General features: G+C 52.6%; 1 protein-coding gene across 1 annotated transcript in view; it reads right to left on the minus strand.

The window, feature by feature from the left end:
• LOC104618174 (fibrillin-2-like) overlaps positions 1 to 27337 on the minus strand; it is a 42402-nt gene extending 15065 nt beyond the window's left edge. The window contains exons 1-31 of the mRNA XM_010283700.1: positions 27157 to 27337; positions 26295 to 26492; positions 25473 to 25616; positions 23151 to 23270; positions 21346 to 21471; positions 20736 to 20858; positions 19748 to 20023; positions 19316 to 19369; positions 16850 to 16975; positions 16325 to 16450; positions 15370 to 15489; positions 14441 to 14578; positions 14310 to 14360; positions 13261 to 13386; positions 12426 to 12653; positions 12153 to 12278; positions 11655 to 11783; positions 7039 to 7164; positions 6551 to 6676; positions 6054 to 6176; positions 5607 to 5732; positions 5339 to 5464; positions 4774 to 4896; positions 4256 to 4378; positions 3755 to 3880; positions 3206 to 3328; positions 2653 to 2775; positions 1771 to 1932; positions 1190 to 1258; positions 949 to 1074; positions 491 to 616 (exon numbers count right to left, since the gene is read on the minus strand). Of these exons, the coding sequence (XP_010282002.1) occupies positions 491 to 616; positions 949 to 1074; positions 1190 to 1258; positions 1771 to 1932; positions 2653 to 2775; positions 3206 to 3328; positions 3755 to 3880; positions 4256 to 4378; positions 4774 to 4896; positions 5339 to 5464; positions 5607 to 5732; positions 6054 to 6176; positions 6551 to 6676; positions 7039 to 7164; positions 11655 to 11783; positions 12153 to 12278; positions 12426 to 12653; positions 13261 to 13386; positions 14310 to 14360; positions 14441 to 14578; positions 15370 to 15489; positions 16325 to 16450; positions 16850 to 16975; positions 19316 to 19369; positions 19748 to 20023; positions 20736 to 20858; positions 21346 to 21471; positions 23151 to 23270; positions 25473 to 25616; positions 26295 to 26492; positions 27157 to 27337 (4120 nt within the window). The remainder of the gene's footprint in view (positions 1 to 490; positions 617 to 948; positions 1075 to 1189; positions 1259 to 1770; positions 1933 to 2652; positions 2776 to 3205; positions 3329 to 3754; positions 3881 to 4255; positions 4379 to 4773; positions 4897 to 5338; positions 5465 to 5606; positions 5733 to 6053; positions 6177 to 6550; positions 6677 to 7038; positions 7165 to 11654; positions 11784 to 12152; positions 12279 to 12425; positions 12654 to 13260; positions 13387 to 14309; positions 14361 to 14440; positions 14579 to 15369; positions 15490 to 16324; positions 16451 to 16849; positions 16976 to 19315; positions 19370 to 19747; positions 20024 to 20735; positions 20859 to 21345; positions 21472 to 23150; positions 23271 to 25472; positions 25617 to 26294; positions 26493 to 27156) is intronic.
• Positions 27338 to 27557: the final 220 nt, after the last annotated feature.

Here is a 27557-nt window from a genome sequence, read left to right on the forward strand (position 1 = left end):
GCAAAGGCAGCCCAGACAGCATCTCGTGCCAGCCCCAGGAATCGGTGTTGCCAGCCCCAGGGCACTCATTGCTGGGGATATGCCACCCTGTCCTGTCCTCGTGCTCAGGGACTGCAGGTGACACAGGGGAGCCCAGCAAAGTGGCTGCAGTGATGGGCTGAAGCCCTGCTCCAGTGAGAGCGCTGGGTCCTGCCCCATAGCGGGCAGTGGCAATGCTCTGCTGGGTCTCTCACCACCCCGTGCCGGCCACTCTCCCTATAACTGCTGGCAGGGCGAGCATCAGCCCCTCCGGCACAGGCAATGTGCACAGTGTAGGGGCAGGGGTGTGGTGAGGCACTGGTGAATTCGGGCGTCCCGAGCCCCAGCCCCTGCTCCCAGCACTTCTGCTCAGCCATGTTGCCCACACCGTGCAGCCCACAGCACAACCCAGGGGCCACGCACAGGCAGGGCACTGCCAGACCCCTTCCCTCAGATTTGGACCATGCCGTACCCATGCAGTTATTTCCTCCATTGACTTGCATGTATTCAGGGGGGCACACGCAGGTGTAGTTGCCAAGGGTGTTGTAGCATGTCCCGGGGCCGCAGATCCCAATGTGGGCAGAGCACTCATCAATATCTGCCGAATAAAGGAGACTGGAGGTCAAAGCACTGGGTACAGGTAGAGAAGGGCCTGACGTGGGGTTTGGGGTAGGCTTGGCACAAGGTGTGGATGGGCCTGGCACAGGGATGAGACTGGCCTGGCACTGGGAAAGGGGACAGGGTTTGTGGTGAGGATGGGAAGTCTGGAAGAGAAAGGGGAAGGGATTCTGCCAACTGCTCCTAGGGCAGCCCAGATAGACGTACAATTCTGTTGCACGCATGTGCACACATGCGTGCACACATGCATGCCCACACGTCTGCCGTACACGCCAGGCACACAGACAAGCAGAGGCACCACGGTGCAGCTACCTTCACAGATGCGCGTGTCCTCATTGAGGTAGTAGCCGAGGGGACACTCGCACTGGAAGCTGCCAAAAGTGTTCACGCAGTTGCCACCTTGGCAGAGGCCTGGCAGCTCCTGGCACTCGTCGATATCTGAGGAGGGAGAGCAGCCGGGAGGTGTTCACTGCCTGCCAGGCTAGCCCAGGCTAGCTGGCTCCTCCAGCACCCAGGCCCCTGGTGACGGGGCCTGGGGGCCAGGCTGGCTTACCTTCCAGGATGACAGTGATGGGGTTGGGCCGGAAACCTTCTCCTCCAGGGCACAAGGTCTTGTACTCGGCTGTGGAAAAAGCCAGTCAGGGGATCCTGAGCTGAGTGGGCTCCCATGAAACAGGAGGGGTAGGGAGAACCATCAGAAACCCAGGAGAAATAGGCCATGAGGATGGTGACAGTGGTCCAGATGGAGGAGCCTGACTCCCGTCACACACCAAGCCAACTTAGCCACCCTTAGTCTTTGCCTGGCCACCCCAGAACCTCCACTACCCTCCCCCAGCCCACCGGACTAGGAATGAAGGATCTCAACCTGGACCCCCCAGGCACAACCAGCCTAGTCTCCCCCACCCCACTTCACCTGTCCCCTGCCCTGGTCCACCCATCTAGCCCTGGCACAACTGAGGGTTGCCTTCTTCTCCCTCAGCTTCCCTTGCTCCATCATAATGATAGGATATCCTGGACCCAGGACCCCCAGCCTGAGTTGATAAGCCGCAGGGAAGCAGCCCTGTCTCTCTTCTCTGCTCTACTCTGCCCATCCAGCCCATGCCCAAGGTTACCCCAGACATTTTCCCAACTCACTGGTGTTGGCTGGAGGACAAAGCTCGCAGGGGTTGCCCCATGCACGACCCAGCGAGCAGCAGCAGGATGCCCGAGTGACCCCAACTCCAATTTCCGCGCTGCAGGAGATTCCACCATCTCCTCGATCCTGGGTGTCCAGGAAGCAGTTCCCAACACGAGTATCTACACAGGGACAGCAGTGGGTGAGCAAAGCCTCTCCAGTAAAGACTTGTGTGCACAGGAGGAACGAATGGCACTAGTATTGCCTCCAGAAGCAGGGAGAGGAATAAGGCCTCAGTCCTGTCCCAGATGTCCACACTGCCAGATAGCTCTGTTGTAGTAAACCACATCCAGACTGTCCTTGCAGCTCATGACTTTGGGAACCCTTTGAGAATAAAGTGTGCCAGGATTGTCTGGTAAAAGCCATATTATATCATACAGAGGTCACAGCATGGTGGCCTGTCGTCAGTACGGCTAGGGAGCATAACCCAAATAATGCTATCAGCAAACCAGGCCCTTTCAAGAGAAAAACACTTAAGAACAGCTCCAGAGATGCCCAGGCAGCTGTTAATGGTGCCGTCTCCACTAGCAAGTTCTCCCTCCTTACAGTGGCAATTTGCACTGGCATTTTGCTACCTCTGTGGCTCAGGCCGACGGAATAACATCGCTTCAACCAGGAGAGCACCCACACCGGTGACACAAGGTGGGCCAGGCATAACAGGAGGTAGGCACTCTGCTGCTGCAGGGTTAAGCCCATCATCGACAGCCACATATTTGGCAGGGCAGATTGTGGTCAGCCACCCCAGTCTCTGGGAGTGGCCAGCTCCAGCTACATGGGACCAACAAGAAGGACCACCAAGGTCTTGGATGGAAAGTGTGCTCTCCACACAGGTCCCCACTCACCCACACAGCCCACACCAGTGGGGTTCAGCTCGAAGTCCTGTGGGCAGTTGCACAGGTAGCTGCCAGGGGTGTTGACACACAGCCCGTTGATACAGTTCACAGGGTCTGCACATTCATTAATGTCTGAAAAGATGGAAAGATGAAGGCTGAAAAGAAAGATGATGACTGCCACAGAAACCACAGCCCCAGTCCTAAGCTCTGCACTGTGCATTCAGGGTGTATCCCCACAACCATGGTCTTTCTAAGGCTCTTCATGTGATGGTAGGCAAAGCTCTTCTAGAAACAGATCTTGCCTTGTCCTACCTCATACCACCTTGCCCAGAGTCAGAAGAAAGGAGCAGAGCCACACTGAGCTTTCCCTCCTATCCACTGAAGACCCACCTTCCAGCAGCATCGAGGCCTTGCCAAGAGCAAAGACACATCATCACATACCCAGGCATGCTGAGTTGGCTTTAGGCTTCTAGTGCCACTCCCTGTCATGGTTGGGGCAAGCTCATACCAGCAGATCACAGAGCAGTCATCCTCATCCAAGAGCTCCATGAAAGTCCTATACCTGTGCAGTTGCCTCCACTCCTGTCCAGTTCATAGCCATCATCACAGGCGCAGCGGAACATGCCAGGCAGGTTCTGGCAGGTCCCAAAGACACAGATATTCTGGAAGGTGCATTCATCGATGTCTGCAAAACAGGGAGAGCTGGGTAATCGTGATCTGGCAAAACGAGGGACAGGACAGACCTCTCCTGCTCCCACCTCAAAGCAGAGCCACAGCCAAGCTGTGGGTAACCCACATCCTCAGGATGGTTCTAGTGCCCATGGATACCACCTCCTGGGTGAGCAGGACAAGGCACGCTGTGCGTATGCCCTCTCCCCTCACCCCTGTTTTCCTGACTGTCCACATCTTGCATGGATCCTTGGCTTAGCCCAGCCTCTCTGCAGGCTGGGAACCAGCTCCTGTAAGTGGAAGAGCTGGTACCTCAGGAGCCTTGCATCACCAGGTGCTGGTGGGTCTTGCTTAGCAATGGATCTGGTAGTGACAGACCAAGGGCAGAAAGGAGGTGGACACTGGGTCTCCTGGAGTAGTGGTCAAAACTGTGGGCACTTACCCTGGCAGGCCTTGCTGTCCTCTGTGGGATTGAAGCCCATCTCACACTCGCAGCGGTAACCCCCAGGTGCATTGAGACACTGTCCATTCTCACACAGGTTCACATTGTCCGCACACTCATCCACATCTAGGGAGAGTCAAGTGTGAGACTGACATGGTGTCCACCCAAAGATGGGAGCTTCCCTCAGCTTGCCCAGGAAATTCCCACAAGCTTGCTCCCACCCCTCTGCTGGGAGGCTGTGAGGAAGGGGCTACAATACTTCTTATTGCCTCGTTCCTCCCCAAACACCTGCTGAGAAGAAGGTGGATCTCAGCAGAAGGTATCTGAGCAGGCTGTGGTTCAGAGCAGGCTGCAAGGGCTTTTGGAGGACAACCAGTTGGGGAACCCCAGACATGGGCAGCCAGGTGCTGAGCCAGGCTGGTGGCCAAGAGGGGGTGACCCCCTGTCCCAGCGGGATGCCCAAGCCATGTTCCTGCTGCCAATTGAGTGTACAGGCCTCACCTGAGCAAGAGAAGCCATCCCCGTTGAAGCCTTCTCGGCAGGCACAGCGGTAGGAGCCTGGTGTGTTGACACAGTTGGCATTCAGGTTGCACTTGTGCTCCTCAGTTGCACACTCGTCCAGGTCTGGTCAGGGAGAACACCCTCGTCAGTGTTTTGCCTCTGGCCTTTCCCCCAGGCAGCTAGTGTAGGGCCACAAACGGGGGGGCACACAGGTGGCTGAGGAGACTGCAGCCTCCAGGCGCTTGGAGCACTCGTGAGGCTCCAACACATCTGTGTGTCTGTAAGACACTCCACTGGCCACGCTGACACAGGCAAAATGGCAGCGAGACACTTCCACGCACACTTACCCACATCGCTCGCGTCTCCCCAGTTCAGACGCACGTATCCACACACATACCCTTACGTCCCTTCACACAAACCACACACATGCCAGGAAGTCTCTACACTCGTATACACACACCATACACACACCAACACATCCCTACACACAAACAGCCTCTCCTGGGATGAGAACTCACCGTTGCACTTCAGCCCATCTCCAAGCCAGCCCGTGCGACACTTGCATTTGAAGCTCCCAGGCACGTTGATGCAGGAGGCGTGCATGTCGCAGTTGTGAGCCCCGATCTCACATTCGTCAATGTCTGCAGGAAGGAAGGACATCAGAGCTGACACGGCTCAGCTCCTCCAGGAGAGGAGGTGGCAGCCAGGTACAATCCTGCTAAGGGGTCTGGCGACCAATGGCTCCTGGGAGTCTGAACCCCAGAGGATGGGAACAAGGTGCTTTGGGGAACAGGCTGCCAGGAGTTGTAGCCTTGAGCTGAAGAGCTGATCTGCGCTCACCCCTGGAAGATGAAGACAAAAGGAGGGGCAGGTACCTGACTTGGCTATGAACTAGGAAAGTGTTCATTCCTGCCTGAAGCCTGCCTTCCTGGCAATCGCTGCTGGCCCAGCAGGAGATCCCAGCACACCACTACATCTCTGCTGTCCACAGCATCCCCCAGGACAGGGACAGTGTTCCCTCCATGGAGGTGTTTGTGGGTGGTCCCACCAGCCCCCCTAGCTCCGGGTCTGGTGAGTTCCCACCTGTGCAGCCTGTGGTCCCCTTCTTGACGAAGTAGCCCAGCTGGCAGTGACAGATGAAGGAGCCCTTTGTGTTTTCACACTCGCCGTGCAGGCAGATGTTAGGGTTGAGATCACATTCATTCACATCTGCAGGAGAAAAAGGACTTGCTTGGAACACCACAACAACCATGACCTGACTCTGGGGCAACCCTCTGTATCCCCTCCTCCCTCCAACAGCAGCCTTGCGATGCGGTGCTGGCACGTGCCCAGGGCACAGCCTTGTCCTCACCAATACAGGTCTTCATGTCCAGGGACGCCATGAAACCATCGAAGCAGAGGCAGCGGTACTCTCCAGGGATGTTAGTGCACTGCCCACCATCACAGATGTCTGGGTTATCCTCACATTCATCAATATCTAGAAAGAGGAGACCATTGCCAGAGTAAAGAATTTAGAGACAGTGAAAGGGTATTGTGGGAGCAGGAGGGGGCAGGCGGGAGTCACGAGGGAGTCGCAGGAGGGACTTTGGTCCAAAGCATGTAGTTACAGGACTCCAGAGCCTGTAATGAGGGGCTGGATATTGCAGTGCAAAGCAAAAACATCCGTCCAGAGAAATCATCTCTTGGGAAGTGACTTAAAAATGAGACCCCCTCACCCTGAAGCCAACACTACGGCTGACTGGCAATGGATGCAGACATCCCTGGGGCAGCATCTACGAGGGCCGAGCTGACTGCTCACCTGCACACGATCTCTTGTCGGGCATCAATGCGTAGCCTTCACTGCAGCTGCATTCGTAGCTGCCCTCTGAGTTGGAGCAGTGCGTGTCACAGCCGCCGTTGGTTATGGTGCACTCATCAATGTCTGGGGGAGGAGGGAGAGGTCAGGCAGCTGCTTGGGTCACGGGCTGGGATATGTGCCTGGCAGCAGAGCTGCTCAGACACAGTGCCAGTACACAGAGACAGGATGGGATAGGTGCTGAAGAGGAAACAAAGCTCCCCCAGCCAGAAGAAAGCACCTCTTGCCTTCTCTGCTAACCACTCGCAGCTCACAATAGCTTCACGGCTCATAACAGCCCCTTACCAGCAGTGCCAATCTGGCTGGAGCTCAACCAGGAGGTTTCCCCCCTTGCCTGACCTTCAGACGCCCGCTGAGCATTATAAGAGGTATGAGGTCAGGAGGGTTCTGGATGCACACTGGGGTCTTGGCACAGCCATTTGGCAAAGGGGAGCACTCACCGACACAGCCCTGCCTGTCCAGTGTGGTCTGGAAGCCCGAATCACATGCGCACTGGTAGGTACCAATGACGTTGACACAGCGTCCGTTGCGACACAGGTTGTCACTAAGGGAGCATTCATTGATATCTGCAGTGGGAAGAACAGTTTGAGAAGCCAGCCATGTTGATGCCGTGTTGAGTACTCATGAGTACTCATTGAGTACTCAGCATCATTTGGTACTCATTCCTGGGTACCCCCCACCTACTGCTGTCTCCATTCTCAATTTGTCATTGCCCTATTGATCTGTCTGCAGCGAACAGCAGGTAGAACAACGTACACCATAAATACAATGAAACCCTGGGAGTGACCTCGGTCATCCCTGGATGAGTGTGTTTTATGCACATGTGGGACTGGAAGGAGAGATTCATGTGCCCAGCATGAGATCCAAGTCTCCTCCGTATCATTAACCTTGAACAGGCTCTGGTCATAGCAGCTTTCCATCATCTCACCTATGCAAGTGTTCCCTTCAGAAGTCAGCTCATGTCCAGGGGGGCAGATGCATTCAAAGCTGCCATCTGTGTTCATGCAGATCCCACCTCGGCACAGCAGTGGGTCCCGCTCACACTCATTGATATCTGCAGAAAATGACATGAAATGTGGTAGATTGTCCCCTTCAGCTGGGTTTTCCAAATAATGGGGTGGTGCTGGTGCCATGCACCACAGTTCCATCACCAGGATATATCCCAAAACAGAGGGACATCACAAAATTAATAGGGCAGTGAATCCAGGGCTTGGGTGAGTCCAGTAGACTTATGGTTGAAGTACGCATTTCGGGAAATAGCCTCTTGCCTTGATCTCAATAGAATGTGAAGTGTAACTTCAGGAGGGAAGAAGTAAGTAGTTTTGTGCAGATGAGCCAGCAAGGACTGGCTCAGAAGGATAGTTCCTAGTTCCCATCCCACCTATCTTAGTACATTTTCTCAGGTCCCATCAGCAGAGTGACAGTTCTTCGGAAAACATGTATTTTGGTCGATAGAAGACTAACAGACGAGCTTTCCTGGTAACAGCATTTAAGGTAGGCCCAGTATCACACACAGGGCTAGGAAATAGTCTGCACATTTCTGAGAAAATCACATATGGACAAAGGGATTGAATGTACTAAGAACTGGAAAATTTCCTGAAATAAACTGCTTCGAGAGAGATGTGATCCAGCCCAACAAAGATAAAACCAGGCTGCTGGCATTAAAAATGAAAAAAAGTGATAGAAAAGTTTATAAATGCAAGACCCAAAAAACCAAGGGAACCACTGGAACAGTGCACTGGTGGTTGCTGGAAACTAAAACCAACAGAAGAAGGAGATGAAGCACTGTGAGTATCAAAACTGGGAAGCCATGTTATCGATTCATTATCCACGGCTCCTGGAGGAGGCTCTTTGTGATCTGCTATGGTACTGTCTAGGTCACAGTCTTTGTGGTACTTGTGTTTCATGGTGCTACTTAATGCTCTTTGGAAAGGCAAGTGCTGATATCAAATATCTGATCCTCTAACTTTGGCAACAGGAATCTGAGAATGAGGTTTTGGTCCCAGAATAGATTCAAAAGCTTTTGCATTCTTGCGTGCCTCTAGAAGTGACTCAAGATGTCCTGCACTGACAGTAAGAGAGAAAAAAAAAAAAGGAGAGCCTCCCTGGAACTGCTCAGAGGATTCATCTGTCCACAGCTGTACTCTGAGAAATGTGCATTCAGAATACAAAGCCATTGTGTGTAACATAAATGAACTGAGGGAACTACAAAAAATGCCCCCAAGAAGCCCTTAGTGACAGCAGACAAAGGGAGTAATGTCAGATACATTTAAAGAACCCGTTTTTTTCTCATGTGTTTATTTTTCTGATTCCAACCTTGTAATAAAGAATGGAATATTTCACCTTACTTGAACAAAACACTGTTAAGATTTTCACCTTATTTACAGCTAAAGCGGACTGGACTACAATCTGACAAGGAGGGTGACAGGCCCCTGTCGAACAGCCCCACAGGACCCGTGTCTCTGGTTCTCCGTGGTGGGAGACTGTTCCTACGAACTACAGGATGCAGGTTCAGCGCTGATGTTGTCTACTGCCAGGGGCTGGCAAAAATTCCTCCCTCATGAGGCTGAAGCCAAGTTCTTTTGCCAAACAGAAGTTGTTAGTCCTTGACCACGGGAAATGCCACAGTGTCACAACACCCTTTGGGGTGAAATGACTCAATCCCCTGTCACCTAGAAAAAAGGATAAGGTGGAATTGTGCAGATAATAGCAAGCATAAAGAAAACAAAACAAAAAAACCAAAACCCAAACAATGAAACACAACAGCCTTATATAAAGATATCAGAAATCTCAGTGAAAGAAGTTAGCAGGCCATCAGTGAGGACTGTGACATTCTCAGTATCTCAGAAACGGAGGACGAGGAGGAGGAGGAAGATGATCTGTGTGAGCTGTGGCAACCCACGCTACAAATTGTATGGAAAAGACAGAAAACCATGCCAGTGGCAGGGCGGTGATATATCTTAAAGAAGCCAGAGAATCAAATATGAAAAATAAATAAATGGTATTGACTCACACCACAGATTGATGTGGTTTGCAAGTCCAAGCCAAAGCAGAAAGAGCAGAACATTAAGACTAGGTCCGTCAGACAAGTTAGTCTGGCTAGACAGACGAGAAGAGGAACATGGTATGCCAGGAATTAGAGGACAGCAACAGTCTGGCTGACTTGTTGGAGATGAACTGAGGTACTGAGGTCATTGATGGGATTTTTTTAAGCTACAAACACGAATTATTAAATTGAAAACAGATGACAATCTGACAGAATAAAAACAAGCAATGGCCAGATGGGAGGAGCTGTAAAGAATTATTTGAGGATAAAGGATGATTAAATGGGCAGGTGAAAGGGAGCTCTTACAATTAGAACTGGAAATAGCGTGGGGTAGAAGAATGCAGATGGTCTACCAGAACTTCTCATGAAGGACTTGATCTGTGCAAATGTTTGGGGAACTGCACAGGGGCCTGATTAATGGTTGAAGCTGGTATGAAATTGCTGCGGATTGCGATCCCAAGGAAAGGTTCAGAAACAGCAACTGTTCATTAGATATTACATAAGTGAGACCAGGTTGAGTCATTTGAGTGAAGATTCAGTGGAAAGCAGCCCAAGAAAAATTGCATGGATCAGCAAGATTCAGACCTAGAAGAGACACAAGTTATCAAATGGTGAACCTCTTGCTGAGCAAGGTAGGAGGTATCTCCCTGTTCTCATGCCAATGAGGCATTTGATTTAATGGCATATGACTTTAGGATGTGCAATGACAGCAGGAGGCCAAGCAGTGCTACAAAGACCAAAGCTTAATATGTCTCCCAATATACCGCTGGAAATAATAGACCTACTAATGTCAGCAGTGATCTGATGATGATATAACTGACAGCTACTTGCAAGGACCATAGATTATCTAGAAAAGGGTCCAAGCTAAATGTAACTGGATTAAAATGATTGATGTGGTATGCGAGATAGCATTTAGGGCAGGTAGGTGTAACAGGTTAAGAAGATAACTGTGGTGGCATGGATAAGGTACTACACAAAAAGATCTACAAGTTGAGAAACGTTCTGCAATGGTGTTTGAAAGTACATGGTTTAATGTAAGGGTTGAACATATGATATTAATAATGTCTGGAGATGGGTGTGTGTTTACAGTGTGGATATGTAAATAATCAGTGGTGGAATAAATAATAGATGGGTAGCACAAGGCTGAAAAGAAGTAGAAGGAGATGAGATGTCACAAAGGAAACAGCCAAGTGTGTATGAGAATTGGAGCTCACAGCCATTGAGTGTAAGCTGCTGGCCTGGCAGAGCTCCACTGCGTTCTAGCCAATCCCCAGTATAAAGGTTGCCGTCTCCCAGGCATGGATCCTGTCCCGGCTCAGCGGCAATGCCAGGCTTAAGCTCCAGCTGCTGGTGGCTGAAACAAGAGGAAAGGTTAGTGGCCAAGGTTTGGTGCAAGGGAGGGTCCAGGTGAAGGAAGAGTACAAAATGAAGAATGAGCATTGTACAAGTACATGAACAAGTACAGGATGAAAAAGGAAATACAAGGCCTTAGTTTTATGTAAAAAAGGAAGGCAACATTGCACTGGGATTGCAGGGAAATACCCTTTGGGTATAGCAAGCAGGAAAGGGATGGGAAAGAACTTGAGAAAAGTTGGTTGGTGGCCCCATGGGCTCCCAGCGTGGGCTGCTCTGTGGGCTCCCACAGCTGTCCAGGAGGTGGCAGGGCCGGACTAACGATGTCGCATGAGTGTCATGGCAGAAGAGCCCAGGCTGCTCCCCTGGGCCAGGCACTATAGCCAGAGTCCTCCCTGGTGGCCTGGGATGCTAGTCTCCTTCTCCAGCTCATGGGGCACCACGAGCCCAGGTCCTGGGCAAAGGCTCTGGCCTCTGGTCCGGGGGGTCCTCATAAGCAGAGGTCTCTCAGGGAAGGCTCCCAGTTTTGGCCCCAAGACTGGCAACCTTTTCACAGTCTGTCCTTGCCCTGCATGGGGCCCTTCACTGATGGGCTATTGGCCCACATCCATGTAGGAGGCAGAGGCTACAGCTCTATCTCTTTGCCCTCCTTCTCTGGAGGGGTCTGGGGCTCAAGCCAAGACTTGCTGGGGACATGGCTTCTCCCTTTATGTCCTCCAGCTTAGAGAGCCTGTGCTGCACCTCCTGAACCCCTGACTTCGCTTTGCATATGCTTTCCCATCCTGCCAGGGGTACAGCTATGGCGTGCTTAGCTACACACACAGCACTTCCTCGCTCTACACGTGCTGCCCTTCAGCCCAGCTCAGCCTTTGCAATCGAAGCAAGGCAGAAGACTCACTACCCTGGGCGGAGCAAAGGCTACCACGGCTCTCTGCAGCATAGAGACTCCCACTACACCCCCAGAGGGAAATGAAGAGATTTGGCTTGATACCAGGGAACAGAAAGCCAGACAGACAAGTAGCCGGACAGCCAGATGCTCAGAGAGCAGCTTGGCATGAAGCCCTTTATCCGATCTGGCCCCAGCTACCTTCTTCACTATTGCAAAAGAATAAGGGTACTGCCCTGCTCGGGAGAAGAGTCCTTACCCATGCAGTTCTTCATCATCATGAAGCCACTCTCGTAGCCTTCGAAGCACTCACACTCGAAGCTGCCAGGCGTGTTGACACAGGTGCCATGGCCACACAGGTCTGGTGAGATGCGGCACTCATCGATGTCTGTGGGGATGAAGACCAGATAGTGGAGGCGGGACAGGCTACAAGCACCGCTACAGCTGGCGCTGGGCTGCCTGCACTGCACATCAGATTCAATGAACAAGGACTGGCAAGTCTGATCTGGCAGACCAAGGAATCCCTCTTCCTGAAGGGAGAGAAAGTGGTTAAGCTTTCTCTCTGGTGGAGGACTGATCCTTCACCCCATGAGCCAGAGGAGCCTTCTGCTCATGGCCCTGCCCTTGCCTTCTCGGCATGTCCCTAAGATAACTGCTATGACTTCTCGGGGTACCACCACCATGCTAAGCATCCCACAAGACAGGCAAGGCAGCAAGATGGGCAAGAGTGGTCCGGAGGGTGGCTACTCTCCCTTACCTGTGCAGTTCCTTTCCTCAGCATCCAAAGCAAAGCCATTGCCACAGATACATCTGAAGCTTCCAATGGTGTTTCGACAGGTCCCATGAGTGCACAGGCCAGAGAAGACCTTACATTCATTCACATCTGTGGGTGAAGGCAGAACAGCAGTGTTTCAGGGAGGGGATGTCTGCAATGAACCTAGGGTCCCAGGCCAGGCAGTAGGTTCCTTGGGTTGTATCTGAGGTGGGCTGAGCACAGCCCAGGGTCCGCAGCTCCCTTCTTTTTTCTCACCTTTGTAGAAGGGCCTTCCTGAAAGCACGTCTCCTCGGTTGGCAAAGCCGGGTCCCCTTGGGCAGATGGCCTTGTACTCGCTGGAGCCGACCTTGGGACACTCTTCACAATCGATGCCCCAGGCTGAGCCCACAGAACAGCAGCACATGTCGATCCGGTACTTGCCTGGCAGAGGCTCCGTGCACTCATCTTCATCCCATTTCATATAGCACTGTTCCACACGCACGTCTGGTGAGAGAGCAGAGCTGAGCCCTTGCCTGTAGCACCTAACCTCTGGTAAAACCAGAGGTATAATTTTCTGTGACATAGTTAGCAAGGTTCCTCGAACAGCTTTGGCTGAGGCACCTCCAAACAATGCCCAGGCATGGGGCCATTTGGATGAGGCCACCTTGTTTGGGACGCTATGAGAGATTTAATAGTATGGACGTGGCCAGCCTGTGACTGTTGGCGCCAGGGCCAGATAAAGGAGCCTCCATGGTGTAGTTAGCAGTGCAGCTGGCCCCTATGAAGAGCAGAGGTTTGTCACTGTGTGCCCAGAAAGAAGCCAGGAGTTGTTTTAAGGCTGCCAGGCCATGTCATTAACCAGTTCACTTATCTATTTGGCTACCCCTGAAGTCCACCCAAGGAGAATGACTGCACTGCTGGCTGGACCTGGGGACATGAAGCTATGGCAGCCTTGCCTTGGTTAGGCTGCTGGGTTTGGCAGCCCCTACCAGGTATGACGTGCCATCACTCAATTCCCAAGACTGCTGCATGTGCTGGGTAGGGCATGGTTGGACCTCTGTAGAGAGGACTGAACAGATAGCAGGGGTCTCGTGAGATGAGGTGTCCTTACCCACACATGTCCTAGCAGTGCCGTCAAGGGTCAGCCCTTCTGGACACTCGCACCGAAAGGAGCCAGCCGTGTTCACACAGCGTCCGTTTGGGCAGACGCCAGGGAAGACCTCGCACTCATTCACATCTGTTGGCACAAAAGCAAGAGAGAGGCATGAGAGTGGCACATGGCCAAGCCGAGTACGGCCTTGAGGGGCTCCTGGAGGAAAGAGAAGGAGCCCAGAACTGTCCACCAGACTAAAACTGGCAACTTGTCACAATGAAAAACACATGCTCCACACACAGCCACAGCCATACATTTTTGCAAGGAGGCTGCATTACAAAGCCTTGTTAGAGACAGACGGACAGACAGGGTGGCCCTGTTGCACATGTCCATAGTTGGCACAGCACTGGCAGAGAGGCACCAGGACTCATAAACCACGAGTACTCCTGATGGAGCAGCTAAACCTGGCATGTGCATGAATGACAAGACAATCATCAGTAGTAGTCAGCATGGATCGACCAAGGAGAAGTCATAATTGACAAGCGTGATAAAATCCTATGATGAAATGGCTGGCCTGGTAGGAGAGGGAAGAGGGGGGGATATTTTCTATCTAGCCTTCAGTAAGGCATTTGACACTGTCTCCCATGAGAACCTCATAGACAAGCCATTGATGTACAGGCTGGATGAGCAGACAGTGAGGTAGATTGAAAATTGGCTGCCCCTGAGGAGGATCAACCCCATGCACCAATATATACCGAGGGTCACCCAGCTGGAAAGCAGCTTGGCAGAAAAAGGACCTGGGGCTCCTGGTGGACACCAAGTTGAACATGAGTCATCAATGTGCCCTTGCTGCAAAGAAGGCTAAGGGTATCCTGGGCTGCATTAGGAGGAATGTTGCCACAACTGGAGTACTGTGTCCAGTTCTGGGCTCCTCAGTACAAGAGAGAGATGGACGTACTGGAGAGAGTCCAACAAAGGGCCAGACTCAAAGATGCAGGATAGCGACAAATAAAAAGTGACCATGTTCCCAACAAAAAAAAAGTCTTCTGTGTCCTGCAGCACTTTACCTTCACACGTGACCCCCTTCATCCTAGCATATCCCCGGGGGCAGGCAGTATCTGCAAGAAAACAGGGGAACGTCAGCAAAGAAATAAGCTGCCTCCTGCCTTCCTGATCTCTGTGCCAAGCAGAGCCTTACCGATCTCACAGCGCTCACAGGGGCTGCCCCACGCTGCCCCCAGCGTGGCACAGCACTCCGATTTCAGTGTGGCCCCGTTGATGTTCACCTCGCAACGCCCATCCTGGATGTTCAGCCAGCACGTCCCTTTCATGCTGTCTGTAGGAGCAAAGACAAGGCATGAGTGAAGAGCTGCTCCTTGGCAGAGGAGCTTCATGGAACCCAGGGTGCCACGAGAAGCAGCTAGGAGAAACCATCCCTCAGCTGCAATGTGACTGTTGCTCTCTGGTGTCGCATGATCTTTTAGGCTATGGGGCCAAGCACTTTGCAGCACGGACACAAACTATGCTGGTCCTCAGAGCTCTGTCCCACTGCTGTGATGTGGAACAGCATTTCTGTGCTCTCCGACACAACTGCTATTGCATCACTTCTGTGGCCTCCCTTTTCCTAGTCCCAGGCTGCTCCTCTTCTGAGTAAAAACAGTCCTTTCTCTCCAGCTGCCTCAGGGATGCTTTGCAAGGCTCTGACTAGGAGTGGGAAGTGGGCACCTTCTCATCTTGATGAGAAGGGATCTACTTCATCTTGATATCCCTTATTGTCAGCACACTACAAACCCATCTGGTGAGTGAGAACCCACCATCCTGATGCCCTGCAGGATCCCCTGGGACCCCATCTCTGTGCTTTGTCTTGCTGCAGCACAGCTGGGGGGTTCTCTGTCTGACACACACTGCTCAGAGCGCTGCCTCAGGTTGCAGCTTTTCAGGCTCCCTGGATACATGAGAGAGACGTTAATTGTTAACGACAACCAAGGAAACACTAGGTGAGAAAGAGAGGTCTCGAAGGATCTCCATCCCTAAGGCAGGAGCATGGGACTTGCTTCAGATGAACAACAAGGGGTGCTGATGGGCACTGCTGGTATCAGAGCTGCCTCTAGAAGGCCACATCCTTACCCACGCAGATGGTGCCACTGGGGTCCAGCTTGCTGCCTGGGGAGCACTCGCAAGCAAAGGAGCCAGCATTGTTCCTGCAGACACCGTTCACACAAGGGTTAGAGGTGCACTCGTTGATATCTGTGGGAAGAAAGGGACTGTCACTGTAGTGAGTGCCGTCGGACCCAGTTCTCTTGGCCAGAGACTGGGGGAGATGAGAAGCAAAGAACATGAAGAAGGGAGTTTTTCAACTGCTCAGAGGATCACCAGTCTAGGCCGTAGGAGTCCTGCACGTACAACTCGAGTACGCACCGTCGCAAGGGGGACGGGCACGGACAGCAGACACCATGAAATCAGTGAGCTGCTTCAGGACTGAGGCTGGTTGATGCAGCTATGGGGGAATGATGGAATTGCTCTCTCAGGGCTGCTCCTGGCTAAGATGGAAGCGGCCACAGTGCTGAACATGGCCTTCATGTACCTGAGCCAGATGTGAGGCTACATAGCATTTACCACTTTTCACCTTCTTTACAGAAAATAATTTTTTTTTCCTCTAAACAAACATTTATGTGCAAAATGCCAGTCCTCAAATGTTTGAGGACTTTGTGGTCAGGAAACAATTTGCCCCAGTCCAAACTGTAAGCTTTCAATCAAATCGCCAAAACTTGCAATTTTGGTCAGGTTTTAGCTAAAATTCTGGAGGCCTAGGGGAAATTGTTCTGGTTTTCAGTCACTGAAAAGCCCAGATGTTCCGGGTTTGGATGTCCACTGTTTTGAATGAAGTGTGAAATTTCCCCCTAGGAAAAAAAAACAAACCCACAAACCCAAAGCCTGGACCTGCTCCAGTTCAAACCACTGCGGTCAAAAGGGAACCAAAGACACGTTAGACCTTGAGCTCCCTGTTAGGCAGGACCTCAAGCCATAGTTCACTCTTTACATCTTGTGAAGATGTTGTCTGTTGCCTTCAGAGTCACATTACCTTCGCAGGTATCTGTCTCCGTCCTGAAGACAAAGCCCTTGGGGCAGGTGCAGGTGTAGCTGCCGGGTGTGTTGCGGCACAGTCCATTGTCACACAGCAATCGATTGACGGTGCATTCATCGACGTCTGTGGGCAGAGAGATGGGGTTTCTGAGCTACAGCACCAGTGTCCACTCTCCTGCTCTGCCAACGCTTCAGAGCTCTGGCAGCCTGAGAGGCACAGAAATGCAGTACCGCCCTCAAAGCAGTAACAGCGTGGAACGTATGTTAAATCGCATATGCGTAGTTTCTTGCAGAGTACCTTGTGGTCTCCCATGTGGATGAGGCAGCCCTGACTGGGGACAGTGCTCGAGGGCATCATCAGCTGCTCTATCATCTCAGGCTCGCACAGCTCTATCGCGGAGGTCTGTGTCCGGCTCCCAGCCTCACATGCTGAGCGCATGCCTCATGCTGTGCACGCCACCCTCTCCCTGCCAGTGCTGAGCTCCCGATTCCCTACGCCGCACTGAGCTTGCCCCGAACTCACCCACGCAGTTCTTGCCCGTGGGATCTGACTCGTAGCCCAGGTTGCAGATACAGCGGTAGCTTCCACGCAGGTTCTCACACATGCCGTTGGGGCAGATGTCTGGGTTGAGGGCACATTCATTGATGTCTGCACAGAGAAAGAGGTCAAATTAGGTGGACCACAGCAACCGCAAATACAGAAAACTTCCACACCCTAATTCTTCATTGCTTCTTGGTGTCAATAGCCAGCTGGGGCACCTCACTGCAGAAATCCCTCCTTCCTGTCCTACCTACCCTCCTGGTTTGAGCCAGTAGGCTCCGGGGAGCCTCGTTCCTCTCCTCTTGGTGCTGTGGAACTGTCTTTGCCCTGGGGATACACAGCTGATCTAGCACAGGGCTCTGAGCTCAGGAGGAGACGACTGGATAAGAGGTTGAGATAAGCCCAGACTCAGTTTCATATCAAGGGCTCTCAGGTCTTTCTGTGATGTTCCTGAGTCTCCTTACAGCATCTCTATCCCAGGTACTCAGCACAGATCATTTAATAATGGTCTCTCGGAAAAGGTGGGACAAAGAAGCTGTTTGTAAGGTGCTGCGAGTAGGATGCTGCGGCCGAATGGGGTAAGAGCAGAGCACGATGGACAACCTGCCTGTGCCTGCACAGCCCTACCACAGGAGACCACTGCTGGGGGTAGAACGGGGCAAGGAGTACTCAGACATGTTGGAGAGCATGCAGTGAGCCGCTGGACTGGCAGAGGGTCATGCCCATAGCTAGATGGTCACAGCAAAGCCCTTCCGATGGCGAAGTCCCTGTATTTCCTAGCCCAGCCATGGTCTCCAAGCTGAGAGCTTGCACAGGCTCCCTGACCACACAGCTGCCAGGCTGGAAGAAGTCCTAACAGGCCACAGTAAATTTCCTTTCCCTACTGCTGACGTAAAGAACTGTCTGAAAACAGCCTGGGCAGCCTAGAAAGAGAGAAATGAGGACCTATGGCCTCTGCCTGGTTCCTGGCCTTGGAGAACATGTGGCGGTGGGAGGCAGGGACAGAGAGGAGTGTTATGTTTGCGTGAGGGCAGGGCCTGGGACAGGGGCCGAGCCCTGCAGGATGTCAAAACCTCAGCTTCAAAGATTTGCAGAGTGCCTTGGACAAATCTGCCCCAAACTGAGATATTTTTTGGACAGTTCTGCATCAATGTGTGGTGGGTACCACAGTCCCTGCTGCCCATGCGTATGGTGGCTGGGCTCAGGTCTGCAGCGTGTCTGGCAGGGACAGCCACGGGCACCTCTGCCATCACCCACCTCCTGTCTGCCCCCCATCAGCAGCACCAAGGGCAGTAACCCAGCTGGGTGGGCAGCATCTCTTCCTCTGCATCAGCGTCATCTCGCTGCCTTTTTGGGGCAAAGCTCTGGTGCCCAGGCAAAGAGATTTTACCATGGTGAGAACCAGCCTCCCCAGAGAACAGAGCAGGTTTGCGTGTCCTCGCACTGCCATAGTGCCAGGTGGCAAGCAGCCCAGGTGGCTTCCCAGACACTGCTGGCCTTTGCCTCCACGCAGTTGGAGGTCAGTTACATCCCCAGGGAGACGCAACCCTGGAGAGCGCTGAGTGCTTATAGTCCTGGCTGCGGGCAGCGATGGGCTTGACCAGAGCATGTCTGACATTAGCTTCTTGCTAGAAAGCGTCTTATCGTTAGCCTGAGCCTGACTTCGGCCAAGACACGGTGCCCTGGAAGGAAGCCCAAGAAGCCACCAGGGTTTTGCCTCTGGCTCAGTCCCATTTGGAAAGTTTTGAAAGGCCGTAGCTATCTGGCTGCTTCGTGCTCTTCCTGCCGATCCAAGCCCTGCCCGGGGCTGGCAGCGCAGCCGCCTGCCCGACCTCGCGCACAGCTAATTCAAAGCAGCCCCTTGGCAACACAGCCCAGCACGCGCTTATCGCCTCCCTCTCCCCGGATTGTGAGCCCCCTTCTGCCGCGACCAAGGGAGCTGGAGGGCAGAGGAGGGAAACAAGCAAGAGGAGGCAATTGGTCACGCTCTTCGTTCCCATCAAAGCGGGGAGTAAAGCCAAACTCTGTGTGTGCATCCCCAGAAATGCAGTTCCCACAGGGTGCCAGGAATCAGCCACTTGATTCAATACGCAGCCCTCAGGGATGCTTGCTCAACGTCAACTCATGGTGCCTTCGGGAGGAGAAAAGGCTCACAGCACCCCTTTCCCCCTGTGCCCAAGCGCACGTCCCACCCACAGACACTCACTGACACAGAGACCGGCTCTTGCACGCGCTTACGCCCACCCGGGCTACGCGAGCTTACTCACCAACAGCTCTGACGTGACGTGCTAACACGCCAGCGCACCCTCTGCAGTGCCAAGCCTTTCATGGCAAGCGCTCCCACAGTCACACAGATTCATGCACACTGCGTTAAAAGCAGCTGAAAGAGCGAGCTGAGTGTGGCATTAGACGTGCCTATTTAGGATACGGTACAGGCGATGCACATACCTCTGCCATCAGCTGTTATTCCGATGCCGCTGCTGCAGAGAGCCTGGAATTCAGCTGCATAGAAAGCACAACAGAGCCGTTAGCTTTTCTAGAGACTTCACACACTGTGACATTGGATTTATTGTTTGTTTGCTAGAATGTCATCTGTGGGCTTCCAAGCAGGGTCTGTTTATATTTATGCAATGTGTGTTTTAGAGCTGATACTGGTGGTTAGTAGTCCAACACTGTGAGAATGCCTGCAATGAGATCAGCATCTGATACATGGATCCAGCCTAAATTTGTTGACTGCACGGCATCGCTTTCCTGCGCCTATTGCTTTCCCATGTCACTGCCAAGCTGCCTAGGCCATCTCAGGAAGAAACTGTCAGGGACCCAGGATGTCTCTGAGCACCTTCCCGGTTTTTTGCAAATTCAGATGGAAGAGATGCTCACCAGAGTTTTTGGCCGGACAGGGTTGGCAGGGCTCTCCGAAGCCATGGTCTGGGTTAGCACAGCAGCACTCAGACTTGGTGACTGCTCCTGGAAAGGGACGAGCGCACGTGCCCTTTTTAATGCCTCCATAGCAGGTACTGCGCATGTGGGTGTCCACGCAGACTCGTCCATCCACCCCGATAGCCAGGCCCCCGAGGCACTCGCAGCGGAAAGAGCCCTCTGTGTTAATGCACCAGCCATTCATACAGATTCCTGGCGTCTCGCACTCATCGATGTCTGAAAGAGGAAGAACAAACTGGCTGTTACCTACCCACAGGCAGCGGGACACACAGACAGGGGTTTTGGACTATTTTGCAAGGAGACTTGGAGACTAAGAGGGAGCCAGAGGTGTAGCTTAGAGCATCACATCCCACGCATGCTCTGCTGGCTGTCCCTGAGGGTTCAAGGGAAGGAACAGGGATCTGGGCTTCTTCAGTGTCTTGAGACCCAGCCCCTTCTCAGAGTAGCAAGGTCTGGTCTCTGCTCTGTTAATGGGGCAGCGACCCAGAGAATTCATGCCGTGTCACAGCAGCATATTGAAGAAATGCTACTTTCTCCTCTTCCTCCTTTCTCCACTCTGCCTTCACATCCCAAATGTTCTGGTTTTGGGACACAAAAACCCTAGTGGAACATGCTGTAGAGGTGGGGGAAGCTGTGCAGATGACTGCTGCCAGCTCACATTGGCCATACAGAGCTTCACAGCCCTGCCTAACCTCCTTCAGAAAGGGGATTTAAGCTCCTCTTTGAGCTGAGGTAGTGGAGGCTCAAGAACATTTTCCTTTGCGCCCATTCTGCTGAGAGGGGTAATTTCTGGTAGCAGAGCAGGAGATGCCTGGCAACAGCCTTGGTTTTTCTCAGCTCCCCTTGGCCTCAGACACATCACAAGTCCCCAGGAACGTGGATAGCAGGCTGGGAAGAGGGCAGAGACCAAGCTTGGGGACCAACGCACCAACACAGTACCGCCCGTTGGGAGCCAGCACAAAACCAGGCTTGCAGATACATTTGAAGCTGCCATCCTCATTGATACACATCCCGTTGAGGCACATGTTGGTCGTGGCACATTCGTCATGATCTGGGGAGGACAAACAGAAAACATGAGCTGAGCCTGAGAGCTGCAGCAGGACTCTCCCACGCTCAAAATGCTCTGTCCCCCATCTCGTTGACAAATTGCTTCTTATGGCAGTGGGTGCTAATCCTCAAGGCAGCGCTCCCACTGCTTCTGGAGAGGTGAGAGCTATCCTGCTGCGTCCCTGCCGTTCTCGGAACCCTGGTCAGACCGTGCAGCTCGCAGCAGGACTCGGACACTGGCTGCTGGAGAACATCCTGCTTCCAGACCCAGCCCTCCTCATGCTCCTGGACTCCAAAACCTACAGGAGCACTCCAGGAGCACTAGCACCCTTGTAAAAACACCTTCCTATTTCAGTCCTCTCATTTTAAGACGCGCTCTGCCCTACAGGTGAAGGGAGTAGAGCACAGATTAAAGTAACCAGCAATCCCCAGGGAGGACATAGTCTCAGCTGAGTCCCAACCTCCTCAAGGCACATCGGGAAATCGCTTACCAACACAGTTCTTGCCATCAGGGGTGATTTCAAAGCCAGCATTGCAGATACACTGGAAGCTGCCATCAGTGTTAACACAGCGGCCGTTCCTACACATCACTCCATTCATGATGCACTCATCAATATCTGGCAGGGAAATAAACACAAGAAAATAGCAGCAGTTGGAGTGAGAAGCAGTTCCAGCTTAATCTGCTCCATGAGAAAACCAGGCAAGTGCTCTCAGACGCTCAGAGTGTGCTGTGCTGCAGGACCACACTCTTCTCCTCTGTACAAACTACAGGAGATGGAAAAGATGTAGAAAAAGCTTTCTGCATGCTCTGGAAGCAGCACAACATCTGTGAGGTTAGAGCTCTGGGATCTCAGACCGTCCATGGTGCCTTTGTCAACCTCCTGCCCCAGGGCCCCCTTTGCAACTCAAATTATCCTAGGGCTTTAGTAGGCAGCAAAAGCCCTCAGCCCAAGCGCCACGGACTCAGGCCTGCCACAGAGTTGTGGTCCCAATGCCTCAGCAAAATGAATTCCAGGACAGAAACTGGGGTACAATGTGACTGAAGTTCGGCAGCAAGGGAGGTGCTGTGTTGCTCATCAAGAGCTTGACGTCGATTTGGTCTGGGAGACAGGCCACTGAATGCCTCTGGGTAAAGACGAAAGAAAAAAGGAAAAGGACTCTCTCAGGTAGAAGGTTATTACTGACCCTTTGTCAAGAGCTGGGGAAGACACAATGAGCTATTTTATGAGCAAATTACAGAAAAACAATAGTCTAGCCCCAGCAGCAATGGACAATCCAGACACTTTGTAGGCTTCTCCTAACGTGGAGAAGTTGAGAGCAGCCTGAGGGCAAAGGACCTGAATCACAGATGAAATGAGGTGGCCCTGCACAGAAGGAAACCTCCTTCTGGGCTATCAACAGAAGAGCTGTGTGTAAGCCACATGGGACAGTTTCTTGTCCTGACAGCTGGAGAGGTCACAGCTGAAGAACTACACACAATTTTGGCACCACACATTAGAAAAGGACAAAATGGAGGATGTTGAGAAGATAAAAACAAGGACAATGAGAACTTAGAAACATTATCAATGAGAGGAGATTAAGAGACTTGCAGTTGTTTAGTCTAGAAGGGAGATGACAGGGGGTTACAAGTTGCAGTTTCCCAACACGTAAAAAATGTTGTAAAGGAGACAGCAATAAACCCTTTTTCACAGCCAGAAAGAGAATCACAGAAGAATTCAGCTTAAAAGATTCATTTTGGAAATTAGGAAAAGCCTTTCACATTGTTCAGGCAATCGGGGGGTCCTTTGGAAAGCCCTTCATCAGAAGCCACTTGAGAGCAAAATAAAAAAAAGGCACTGACAGGGAAATTTGCCTTTGCTTCTTGTTCACATGGGACATTACCTTCCCACCATCCTTTTTTAGCAGTCCATCACCCAGAGCACCATCTTGCTGCAGGACACCGGCAGAGCGTCTTTGCTAGAAATCACAGCCCCTACGTTGCTACAAACATTCCTCAAAATCCTATCTTTTGTCAAAAGAAAATGTTGTCATCTTTATCAATAGAGTTCTGCTCGATTCCGCTAGCCAATTTTAAGGTAGACAAAGGTAGAGGAAACTTCTAGACAGATTTCAAGACACTGCTTGCAGCTCAACTAAGTTGTTCTGAAATCCTATCCCACACCCGGCTGGGAGGTTGTTCGGTGCTGGGGACTCCCCTTTAGAGCCATTTTCCTTTGGTACCTAGGTCTGCGATAACCCTGCTGACACTCTCGCAGCACACTGTGTCCTCCCAAAAGGAGAGACAGAAAATACTCACCGATGCAAGCCTGCTTCGTGGGCGTGCTCTGGAAGCCCTCGTGGCACTTGCAGTGGTAGGAGCCAGGTGTGTTCACACAGTCCCCGTGCACGCAGGGGCTGCTGGAGCACTCATCCACATCTGCAAGAAGAAAAGCCTAAGCCTGTGAGTCACCACTACGCAGGGAACACACACAAGCTGCCAGGACAGGCGACAAAAGCTGCCTCCTGTTCGCTGCTGAGCCCGTCCTTTCAACTCCAGCGCTCAGCATCCCGGCAGCACAGCCAGCAGGGTCCCTCTGGATGGCATCTCTCCCACTCAGCTTGGTGTCACCTGCAAATTTGCTGAGGGTGGACTCAATCCCTCTATCTACATCCTTGCACTCAATCCTTCCTCTCTAATCCCCTCTGCCTTCCATGTGTTTTGACATATCTTCCCTTCTGAACAGTTTATAGCCAGCAGTTGCAGTGCTCCAGTGGTGTGACTCGTCTCACCACATTTCAGCATCGCTATCTAGCCACACAGTGGCTTCCAGCTCCTCCTGCTTGGTACCCCTGCTGCATGCATTGGCACAGAGGCACTGCAGCTGGGCTATCAACCCTCTCACCTTTTTAAAGAAACACACCCTAATTGTGTTCAAAAAACGTGTGGATGTGGCGCTTCAGGACATGGTTTAGGGGACATGGTGGTGCTGGATTAATGGTTGGACTTGATGATCTTGAAGGTCCTTTCCAACCTAGTGATTCTGTGATTCTGTGATTCCGTAATTCCTTTCAGACATTTCACAGGTGTTTCCCTGTTGGTTCCTAATACACCAGGCAGCCCCTGGCTCTTCTCTGTCGTTCCATCCCCTTCTCCCACTAAATCTAGTATAAAGCTCTCCCTATAACTCTGGCCAGCTTGTTGGCAAAGACATTCTTGCTCCGCTTGATCAGGTGAATCCCATCAGCTCCCAACAGACCCGACTTCTCAAAAGTAGGTCCATGACCACAGAAGCCAAAACCTTGAGATGGCACCAGGCACGCAGCCAGGCATTCACCTGTTCAATTCCTCTCCTCCTTCCTGAACCCCTTCCTCTGACTGGGAAGATAGAGGAGAACACCAGCTGTGCTCCAGATTCTTTTAGCATTGCTCTCAGTGACACATAGTCTCTTCTGGTGGTTCTAAGTTGCCTTGTTGCAGTACCATTAGACCCTACATGGAATACTAGGAGCGGATGTTAATCTGGAGAGTTCGCCAGTCTCAGCAGCCTCTCAGTGATGTTGCAAATGTGAACTCCTGGCAGGCAACAAACTTCTTCAGAGGAAGGTTCTTCCTTCTACCCTGAGCAGAGACAAAGGTCCAGACTCCTTCATCTTATGACTTACTAGCGTCAGTCACCTGGAGGTTGAATTCAGGCTCACCTCCCCCTTGCACAGCCTTAAGGCAGGGCTGTCACTCAGCATGGGACAGCACACAATTCCATGCACCAGTCTCCTGCTTACATTCCCGGGTACTGCGTTGCCTGTTGAGCTCCTCTTATAACATAGATATTTTTTTTAAGAGTTCTTCTAGCTGGGTGTACTTCCAGCTATGACATCCACCACTGACTTCAGGTGCTACGGGGACTTCCAGGTGCTGGATCTCCATGCAGCCTAGGGTCTGGACAGCTATTTCAGCCCTTGAGGGGTCTGTTTAGGTGGAGATGTCAGCATAGGAAGGTTGTTCCTTGCAGATGCAGTGGGTGGGCACCATTTTCTTTCAGTCCTTATAGTTCTCAGAAAAAACAGCCCACTTACAAAACGATAATTCTTTTGAAAGATGTCATCCTTCTAATTCTAATTCCTTGGAGAACTCAAGCTTCTGAGTAGGCTTGCACAGCCATCAGCTAGCTGGGGTGACCGCTGGGGCTGCAGCCTAAGCCTGCAGGGTAAGCAGAGCGGGCAGCGGCCCGATGACCACTAACTGGCAAAGCACGCTACCCGTCCTACGTGAACTGCTGTCGCTGCTCCCTGATTGCTGCTGCTGGTTATATGAGGCTTCCAACGGGGTGAACTGGCCATGGGGAATGCCAGCACCACCCCAGTGCTGGGACTCTGCCCAAGCAGTGACAAGCAGATAAGCCAATGGCAATGTTGTGGCTCCCAGAGGAGAGCTGTCACCCTGGATGTTCCTCGCCGGGCAGACGTATCCTTTCCATCATGCTGCTTCCCTACCTGACACGAGCCCTCTATCTCCAGCCTCCTGTGGGGAGCTCTGACTGGGAAGGGGGCTGTCGGGGCAGCCGCTCGAGGTGATGTTAGGAGCAGGCACGGGGGCACGGTGGGAGCTGACCCGTGTGTGTGTCCAGCAGAGCCTACTCACCAATGCACTCTCCCCGCACGTCCTGCTTGTACCCCATGTTGCACTCGCAGCGGTAGCTGGACGGGGTGGGGATGCAGCGTCCGTTCAGGCAGAGGTTAGTGAAATGCTTGCAGATGTCAATGGTCTGATTCAAAGTGGCGGTTCCTGGAAAGCGCAGAGACAGCATCAGGCAGAGGACTGCAGCTCCCTTCCCTTGGCTGTCCCCAGGGAGCTGGGTCGGTAAGAACAAACACCGCTGGATCAGCGATGCTCCCAGGGGCTGCAGACGCAAGCTCAGCTGCCTCAGAAATCCCTGCAGGGTGCTGTGGTACCTGGCATGCCCCTACCCCGCTGACACGCACAAGATGGCACAGCCTCTCAGAAGCAAGGTAGGAATCAATATTCATTGACACCCAGTGCATTTTTTACAGGCTTCAGCCCCGAGGAAGGAGCTGTATGGGATGCATATGAGAGGGGTGCCCAAGGTGGTAGGAAAAACATTCTTGTTTTGGGGAGGCAGTGAGTGAGGCGGTGACGTGAAAGCTTCATTCCTATTTGGTAATTAGAAAGATATTCTGCACTGGAGCCAGCTTCAGCTCCCTTGCTCTGCCAGCAGACGCCGTTTGATCTGCTTCTGGGCTCAGCATCTTGCACAGCATTAGTGTCACATCCCATCACTCTCCCCGTGTCAAAATAAACCTTGCAGCTGGCTAAGAGCACGGGCGCTTTCCTCATGTGTGCACGGCTCGGAGAAGCGGGCCGGCACACAGGCAGACACGCTGCCTGTGTTCTGAGACAGGCAGCCAAACTGGGTCAGCACAGTCAGAAAGTAATTTTAATTACCAATGCTTGAACTTCCTGGGCCCATTCCAGGCAGACCTGGGATCCCGCCTTGTCCATTTGCCCCATTTGGTCCGATGCCTCCAGGTCCGTTGAGTCCCGGCCCAACACCATTGGGCCCGAATCCAGGAATTCCTGGAAAGCTCCCAGGGAACCCTGGCACGACTGGGAGTCCTTCGATGCAAAGCCTGCGGTACTCATCTGAAACAAAACAGCTGCCTTTTAGTGCTTTTCCAAGAGCGCCTGAATCCTCCTCCTGCCTCTGCCAGAGCGTGGAGAACGGAGGGATGGAGATGGACTGGCAGGGAGCAAAGAGGGTGGGTGCTGATGGGAACAGGGCAGATGGGTGAGGAGGGCTTTAACTCCCTCCGCTCTGGAGCAGATGATGAGACACAGCTTGCCAGGGTGTTTGGCAACAGCTTCTCGGGGTGCGTGGGACAGCTGGCACCGCGGGCTCCCTTCGTGCAGGAAAGGACAGGACATCGGAGGGTGCCCCACACTAAAGCTCTGCCCTGCTCAGAGCTGGTGATGAGAGAAGGGAGGTGGAGAGAGAGATCTGCAGCGCTTTGCCTCCTCAAGGCCTCCTGCTGCCTGGGCTCACCCTCTTTTGGCCCCAAGGTTCAATTACAGTAGGAGCCAAAGAGAGCTGAAGGGGTAGGAGGAAACGGATAAATTCTTGCCTTGGCTGAACTCATCTGGCTCAACTTCAGATGAGACCCAGGCAGAAGAGCCAGCATCCCCATGTGACCTTTCTCTGGGTGTTATGTTGATGAGCCTCCACGTCTGTGCAAGCCTGGGGTACCACTAGGGTCATCAGAGCCACAAGTTGGCCATGCAGCAGGGCAGTCCCTTGTGTTGCACTTACCAGACCCCCGGACAGGACACATCTCTGGAGTCTGACCAATGGCCCAGCAACGCCCCGAGTCACAGCAGCACTGCATCTTGGTGTACTGGCCAGGGAGGTCCCCAGCACAGCGGCCCCCGATCAGCGCAGAGAAACATGTCCCAATCCTCTGGTCTGCAGAGAGGGAGAGGAGAAGATGCATTCACAATGTGTTATCACCATCCTCTTGGTCACGTCCTGACTGCCTGTTCCCAATGGAACTGTCTGGCTGTCCAACGTCCCAGTCTGACCTCCTGTTCTGCCTCATCCTCCCAGTTCATGAGGTCCTGCAGCACCTCACGTCTGGAGCACATCAAGGCTGTAGGCCAGACCTCATTCCCCTGTATTAGATCTCACATTTAGACTCCTAAGTACTATAGGCA

This window comes from Phaethon lepturus, unplaced genomic scaffold, assembly GCF_000687285.1.
Source record: "Phaethon lepturus isolate BGI_N335 unplaced genomic scaffold, ASM68728v1 scaffold15483, whole genome shotgun sequence".
NCBI lineage: Eukaryota > Metazoa > Chordata > Aves > Phaethontiformes > Phaethontidae > Phaethon > Phaethon lepturus.